Below are 8,301 nucleotides of genomic sequence, written 5' to 3' on the forward strand. Positions count from 1 at the left end.
AGCCCCATCTGCTTCTTCTAAAGTCAGACTGCATTTGCCCTGAGACTGGGCTTCCCGGTTTTCTCCTGTCAGTGACTGGCAGTGCATGGCAGGGAGGCTAAGGGATACCACTCCTGAGAGACAGGAGACTGTTCCTAATAGCTGAGCGGATGTGAAGAGGTCTTAAAGGCCTTCCTACATCTTAGATTTCATTGTAGTCTAGGATGCTTCCACTCCACCTTTGCCCATCTTTTTCCTTCACTTAGAGTCATATTTGGGCTTGCCTGGCGGCTCAGATGGTAAAGAATTTGCCTGCAATGTGAGAGACCAGGGTTTAATCCCTGGGTTGGGAAGATCTCCTGGAGAAGGGAATGGCAACCCAGTGCAGCATTCTTGTCTGGAGACTCCCAGGGACAGAGGGCCACAGTCCCTGGGGTCACAAAGAGTCAGACATGACTGAGCGACTAACACACACACACACACAGAGCCATATTTATTCACAGTCTGAAAGCTTTCCCAGTCTGCCTACCTCCTTCCTACTGTCTTTCACACAGGTATGTGTGTGCGCTCGGGTATGTGTGTGCACACAGGTATATGTGTGCGCTCAGCTGTGTCTGACTCTTTGCAGCCCCAAGAACAGTAGTCTGCCTGGTCACAAAAGCTTAAGTATTGAGAAGGTGCTGAAGTGCCACCTCATATTGTTGTAGAGGCTCTGCATTGCATACCCCTAAAGTAACCAGTAGTGGGTACCCTCAGCAAAGAATATCTGGGATGTACAGACAGAAGCAGAGATCATTAGAAAGCAAATTCAGTAATGCAGGAGAGGGTGATTGGGCCAGTATAGTGGCAACAAATAGGTCGAGATATATTAGAATTTAATTACCTTTTGAAGTTAAATCCAGTGGAATTTTCCAAAATATTCTACTGCGTGTGGGTGTGAAAAAAGAAGAAAGTCAAGGATAAGATGCTGATGGTTTGGACCTTAGCAACTAAAGGATAGAATGGAGATTGGGAACACTGGGAAGTACAAGTTTGTGGAGAAAGGTCAGGAGTTCGGTTCTGGGCATGTCATTTTGAGATGTTAGTTATATTAACAGGGAATCAAACATATGAATCTGAGGTTCAGAGATGAGGTCTCAGGAGGAAATATAAGTGGGAGAGTCATCAGCCTTTACATATTGCTTAGAGCCATGAGACAAGTGGCAATCACCAAGGGAAAGAAGGCGAACGGAGACAGAGATGGGTGGGTTTCTCCGTGCCTTCGCATCCACTCTATAGCGCTCTAAGAGCGAATTAAACCAAGAGTACAAAGCACTGAGCTACATGCCTGGGCTACAGCTAAAGGTCAACAACTCTCAGTTTCAGGATATCCTATGCCAGCCAATATGCCAAGGCTTTATTTGTCATATTTCTTCTGTTCCTCACTGCACTGTATAAATTTTTTTAAAAATTTCTCTGCATACTAGACATAAAAAATTAGATGTCAAGGGCTTCCCTGGTGGCTGAGTGGTAAAGGATCCACCTGCCAGCGCAGGAGACATGGGTTCCACCCCTGGTCTGGAAAGATCCCGCATGCTGTGGAGCAACTGAGCCTGCGAGCCACAACAGCTGGGCCTGCGCTCTAGAGCCCGGGAGTCATGGCTACTACAGCCCACGCACCCTAGAGCCACGCACCCTAGAGCACACTCACCCTAGAGCCACACACCCTAGAGCACACTCACCCTAGAGCCACACACACACTAGAGCACATGCACCCTAGAGCCACACGCACACTAGAGCACACTCACCCTAGAGCACACGCACCATAGAGCACACTCACCCTAGAGCACACTCACCCTAGAGCCACACACACACTAGAGCACATGCACCCTAGAGAGCCGCATGCACACTAGAGCACACTCACCCTAGAGCACACGCACCCTAGAGTACACGCACCATAGAGCACACTCACCCTAGAGCACACTCACCCTAGAGCCACGCACCCTAGAGCACATGCACACTAGAGCCACACGCACCCTAGAGCACACTCACCCTAGAGCACATGCACCCTAGAGCACACGCACACTAGAGCACACTCACCCTAGAGCCACGCACCCTAGAGCACACTCACCATAGAGCACACTCACCCTAGAGCACACTCACCCTACAGCCACACGCACACTAGAGGACACGCACCCTAGAGCACACTCACCCTAGAGCACACTCACCCTAGAGTATACTCACCCTAGAGCACACACACCCTAGAGCACATTCACCCTAGACCATGCACCCTAGAGCACACTCACCCTAGAGCCATGCATCCTAGAGCACACTCACCCTAGAGCACATGCACCCTAGAGCACACTCACCCTAGAGCCACGCACCCTAGAGCACACGCACCCTAGAGCCATGCACCCTAGAGCACACTCACCCTAGAGCCACGCACCCTAGAGCACACTCACCCTAGAGCACACTCACCCTAGAGCACACGCACCCTAGACCACACTCACCCTAGAGCACACGCACCTTAGAGCACACGCACCCTAGAGCACACGCACCCTAGAGCCATGCACCCTAGAGCACACTCACCCTAGAGCCACGCACCCTAGAGCACACTCACCCTAGAGCACACTCACCCTAGAGCACACTCACCCTAGAGCCACACTCACCCTAGAGCACACTCACCCTAGAGCACACTCACCCTAGAGCCACACGCACACTAGAGCACACGCACCCTAGAGCACACGCACCCTAGAGCACACGCACCCTAGAGCACACTCACCCTAGAGCACACGCACCCTAGAGCACACGCACCCTAGAGCACACTCACCCTAGAGCACACGCACCTTAGAGCACACGCACACTAGAGCCCGTACTCTACAGCAAGAGAAGTCTGCACCCCACGACTAGAGAGTACCCCGAGTCAGCACAGCTAAAGAGAAAGCCCTCCCAGCAGGGAGAACAGCACAGCCAAAAACAAACAAATAAGTACAAATATTTTAAAAACTCATGTCAAAGTATCTATCACACATTTGTAGATCTAGGCAACAGAAGCGTAACAAGGCTAAGTAACTTGCCTCAAGTTCAGCAGACAGTAGGGAGTAAAAGCAGATTGAGAAGATAGAGATAAGAATGCAGTGAGAATAGAGGATACCTACTGTTAGTAAGATAATAATCATATTTATTTAAATAAGTACATTTAAATGGATTTAATACATTTCAAGAGCTTCGTTAGTTTAATTTAAAGGTACTTACTTGAGTAAAGCATTTGATGTTTTTTTTTTTAAACTACAGGGAACCTATGGGTTTGAGGTACAGATTGACAGATATATGGAACTTGCAAAATACTTCTATAAAGTTTTAAAGAAAAAAGATAACTTTAAGCTTGTATTTGACGCAGAGGTAAGGACTCTATTAGTGGGCTTTTTTTGGTGGTACTTTAATGTATCTATTCTTTCTTTGCTGAGTATTTTTTCTTGAATCTATTATCTGTCTAACATTTTGAGATAATTCAAAAGTTACATGCAATAATTATCATACACATTTTATTTTATCTAAGTGCCGCAAAACATTTAGATTTTAAAAACTTTTCCATTAAATTCTCTTTTTTTATAGACCTGGGGCCTAATAGATTAATTTAATAGTTGCCTTGCCTTTGTGTGTGCTTAATTGTGTCTGACTCTTAGTGATCCCGTGGACTATATCCCACCAGGCTCTCAATTTAAAAAAATTAAGATAAAACTATTTGGTTATAATTGCTTTTCTGATTTTGATGGCACTTAATCGAGAGAAATTTAATTTTTCCTAGCATTTTTCTTGTAAGTTAGACTATGCAGTTGGGTTTCTGGAGAGTAGGTGACATAAGAAAAAGTGGTCTTTAAAGTTACCTAATAATCCTTGGTAATTACTATTAAGGTACTAAATTATAGATATTAATGATAAAATTAGAGTTTTGCTAGTATTATATCCATCTTCCTCTTCAAGGGCCAGTCGGCCCCTTGGCAGCCTGATGGCATGGGTAATTAAAATACTTCTGGGATAATTAAGAAATTAGGTAGGGCTTTAAGAATATTCATAAAATTACTAAAGAAGTAAATGAAACTTTAAGAATACTTGTAAAGTGTTAATTTTTGATTTAAGCCTGAGTTCACGAATGTCTGCTTCTGGTATTTCCCACCAAGACTTAAACATATCCCAAAAAGTTTTGAAAGAGATCAAGAACTGCAAAAGGTAAGTCTGTGTGTGTGATGTGGGGTTATGACTTTAATATTGCATTAGGTAACATGTGCACGCCCTCTGCATGCCCCAAGTCTCAGCACCACTTTGCTCTATAATATCCAGTGACCCCAGAGTGTTATGTGATCTCACACCACCTGCGCAGTGTTGTTTTAGGAGCTGTGAAAGACATTAAACAGGTAGAATTTTCCTCTGTAGAATTTACGAAAAAACCATGTTTCACTGCAAAACAGTGACCTTGTTGAAAAACTCAAGTTGTATTGTAATAATTCAGAGTGAAAGTTAGAATATCAGAAGGTATTCCTACTTTTCCTTTCTCTAGTTCATTTTACCTCTCTCCCGAATATGGCTGTCTATATTGACATATAAATGTAAACAAAATGTCATACAACCTTCTTTAATGTATTCTAGTACACTTGCATTATTTTATGAGTTTGGTAATTGTGAATCATGGACTAGCAAGAGCATTAGTATGTGTTTAGAACAGGCTGCTTTTTTTCTGTAGTAAGCTGCCTCTTAAAAATTATCCCTGACAGTTTTAAATTGCCTGCAATTTACCTCAAGCTAATGATAGTCATGTAGTCATCTAGGAGGTAGAACACTATTTATTTGTAAGCTTTCTTTTTAATGATATTTGCGTTTATACACAGATTGCTCTGAAGATTAAAGCTCAGATGATAGTGGAGGGTACAGCCATGCTCAGCTACCAGCCCTGTGGGGACAAAGTAAATTTTTTCCGAATGGTCTTTTCTAATCCTGCCACAAGACAAACAGATGTTGACTATCTTATTGATGAAATTCAAAGACTTGGGAAAGATTTATGATACTGCAGTATAAACTGGAATAACAAATGTAAAAACCAACTTGAAAAATCTATTGCTGAAGACAATAAAAAAGGGATATTATAAATGGTATCCTCTCTTTAGAATGTCTGATTCTTCCTTATCCTGTGTTGTGTAAGGTGATGATGGGAGTGGGTTCACTGGAGACAGATAATCTATTGCTGAAGACAATAAAAAAGGGATATTATAAATGGTATCCTCTCTTTAGAATGTCTGATTCTTCCTTATCCTGTGTTGTGTAAGGTGATGACAGGGGAGTGGGTTCACTGGACACAGATAATCTATTGCTGAAGACAATAAAAAAGGGATATTATAAATGGTATCCTCTCTTTAGAATGTCTGATTCTTGTTTATCCTGTGTTGTGTAAGATGATGACGGGACTGGGTTCACTGGACACAGATAATCTATTGCTGAAGACAATAAAAAAGGGATATTATAAATGGTGTCCTCTCTTTAGAATGTCTGATTCTTCCTTATCCTGTGTTGTGTAAGGTGATGACGGGAGTGGGTTCACTGGAGACAGATACAGAGATTCAAGTTTCTTTACGTATTTGTTGTTTTCACTAATTCAGTAAAATTTATGGAAAGTCACAACTCTCTTGGGCTTCAAAATCACCGCAGATGGTGACTGCAGCCATCAAAATAAAACACGTTTGCTCCTTGTGCGAAAAGCTATGACAAATCTAGATGGCGTATTAAAAAGAAGACATTACTTTGCTGACAAACGTCCATCTAGTCAAAGCTATGGTTTTTCCAGTAGTCATGTATGGATGTGAGAGTTGGACTATAAAGAAAGCTGACTGCCAAAGAACTGATGCTTTTGAATTGTGGTGTTGAAGAGTCTTGAGAGTCCCTTAGACTGCAAGGAGATCCAACCAATCCATCTTAAAGGAAATTAGTCCTGAATATTCATTAGAAGGACTGATGCTGAAACTGAAGCTCCAATACTTTGGCCACCTGATGCAAAGAGCTGACTCATTAGAAAAGACTCTGATGCTGGGAAAGATTGAAGGTGGGAGGAGAAGGGGACGGGATGACAGAGAATGAGATGGTTGGATGGCATCACCGACTCAATGGACATGAGTTTGAGCATGGGCCAGGAGATGGTGAAGGACAGGAAGCCTGGTGTGCTGCAGTCCACGGGGTCACAAAGAGTCGGACATGACTGAGCAACTGAATAACCACCACAGCTGTCAGGGACATTTCTTGGTGCATTAAAATACATCAGTAAATTAAAAAGACAGAAATCCCTCCTCTTATAAAGAAAGAAATTCCATTGTAAAATTTGGTAAGTTAATATATATTTACATGATTGATTTCATTGCATAAAGACTTGCCAAGTTCAAATCATTTTCAGTATCATATGGTAGTATTCTGTCTCTGTAAAAAATAAAGTAGTACATATGATGTTTCTCTATTTCAATAAATCAGATGAAGAAGTGTTCTCTATTTTGGAGAGTCAGAGAAGAGAATGACAGGGCTGACAGATTGGCCTTTTGATCCTTGCATTTTTATTTAGAAGGAATTGTGGCTTCTACTGGAGAAGGCAGTGGCACCCCACTCCAGTACTCTTGCCTGGAAAATACCATGGATGGAGGAGCCTGGTGGGCTGCAGTCCATGGGGTCGCTAAGAGTCGGACACGACTGAGCGACTTCCCTTTCACTTTTCACTTTCATGCATTGGAGAAGGAAATGGCAACCCACTCCAGTGTTCTTGCCTGGAGAATCCCAGGGACGGGGGAGCCTGGTGGGCTTCCGTCTATGGGGTCGCACAGAGTCGGACACGACTGAAGCGACTTAGCAGCAGCAGTGGCTTCTACCAAGCTTATATGCGGTGATTCAATTAATTGTTTCTGCAATGCCATTTTTAATGTCTCTGAAGATCAACAACAGTGATATTTAATGTCCATCTAAACATATCTATCTCTGTTCCTAATCCAAATCCCCAGCATGATGTGGATACAAATTCAATAAATATTTTTACAGAAATATCAGAGTTGATTTTCCCAATCTCACGTGAGGCTTCTCATCTCTAGGTCCCCATTTTAGTTTTCCTTTCACAAATACAAGAATAGATGTACATTAGATCTTTCTGACCTTCACTCTCACATGGAATGTCTTTTCACGTAAAAAAAAAAAAAAACAAACTTTGCAAGACACTCCTTGATAAAGTAGTGATAGTGGCTATGCTGATGTGTTATTTAAACTCCATGTAGGAATAATAGACAGCCCAGTACACCACACCTGTACACTCTCAAACTAATGAACCATTTATGAGAAGCACTGTTGTGACTTAAATTCTGCAGCTCATTGGATATTTAAACAGTCTTACCATCTAGCAACTTCCACTCAGTATTCTGAATGATCCTATAAAAAATTTCTTTTAAAAAGTAGCTTTGGTGCACGTGCATGCACATCTGGGTGTGTATGTGTGTGCTCAGTCACGCAGCCGCTTAGTCATGTCCAGCTCTTTGTGACCCAGTGGGCTGTAGCCTACCAGGTTTCTCTGTCCATGGAATTTTCCAGGCAAGAATACTAGAGTGAGTTGCCATTACCTACTCCAAGGGATCTTCCCAGCCCAGGGATAGCACCTACATCTCTTGTATCTCCTGCATTGACAGGTGGATTCTTTATCACTGGCACCAGCTGGGAAGTCCAGAGGCATACCTTACCGTGTTTTTAATTATAAACAATGGAATATTACTCAGTCATTAAAAAGGAGCACAGTTGAGTCAGTGCTAATGAGGTGGAAGAACCTAGAGCTTGATTGTACAGAGTGAAGCCAGTCAGAAAGAGATAAATACCATATATGAATACATATAAATGGAATCTAGAAAGATGGTGCTGATGAACCAGTTTGCAGGGCAGCAATCAAGAGACAAACATAAAGAACAGACTCATGGACACAGGGAGCGGAGGGGAAGAGCGGGTCAGATGGATGGAGGGAGTAACAAGGAAACATACGCACTGCGGTATGTAACATAGGTAGTCAGCGGGAATTCGCTGCATGACTCAGGGAGCTCAGCCCGGGGCTCTGTATCAACCTAGAGGGGTGGGATGGGGTAGGAGGGGGGAGGGAGGTTCAAGAGAGAGGGAACATGTGGATACACGACAGAAACCAACACAATATTGTAAAGCAATTATCCTTCAATTAAAACTAAATTTAAAAAATTAAATTGGCTGTGGTCAGTAAATTCTAGCAGTACTCTATGAAGCTAAGGTCCCTGAAAGCCAAAAAAATAAAACAATTTTCAATTATACTCA

General features: G+C 42.8%; 1 protein-coding gene across 1 annotated transcript in view; it reads left to right on the forward strand.

Moving 5' to 3' along the window:
• LOC102287268 (glutamate decarboxylase 1) overlaps positions 1-5,018 on the forward strand; it is a 29,773-nt gene extending 24,755 nt beyond the window's left edge. Inside the window, exons 13-15 of the mRNA XM_070361811.1 lie at positions 3,253-3,360; positions 4,099-4,188; positions 4,845-5,018. Coding sequence (XP_070217912.1) covers positions 3,253-3,360; positions 4,099-4,188; positions 4,845-5,018 — 372 coding nt within the window. The remainder of the gene's footprint in view (positions 1-3,252; positions 3,361-4,098; positions 4,189-4,844) is intronic.
• The last annotated feature ends 3,283 nt before the right edge of the window (positions 5,019-8,301 follow it).

Source organism: Bos mutus, chromosome 24, assembly GCF_027580195.1.
Source record: "Bos mutus isolate GX-2022 chromosome 24, NWIPB_WYAK_1.1, whole genome shotgun sequence".
Classification (NCBI taxonomy): domain Eukaryota; kingdom Metazoa; phylum Chordata; class Mammalia; order Artiodactyla; family Bovidae; genus Bos; species Bos mutus.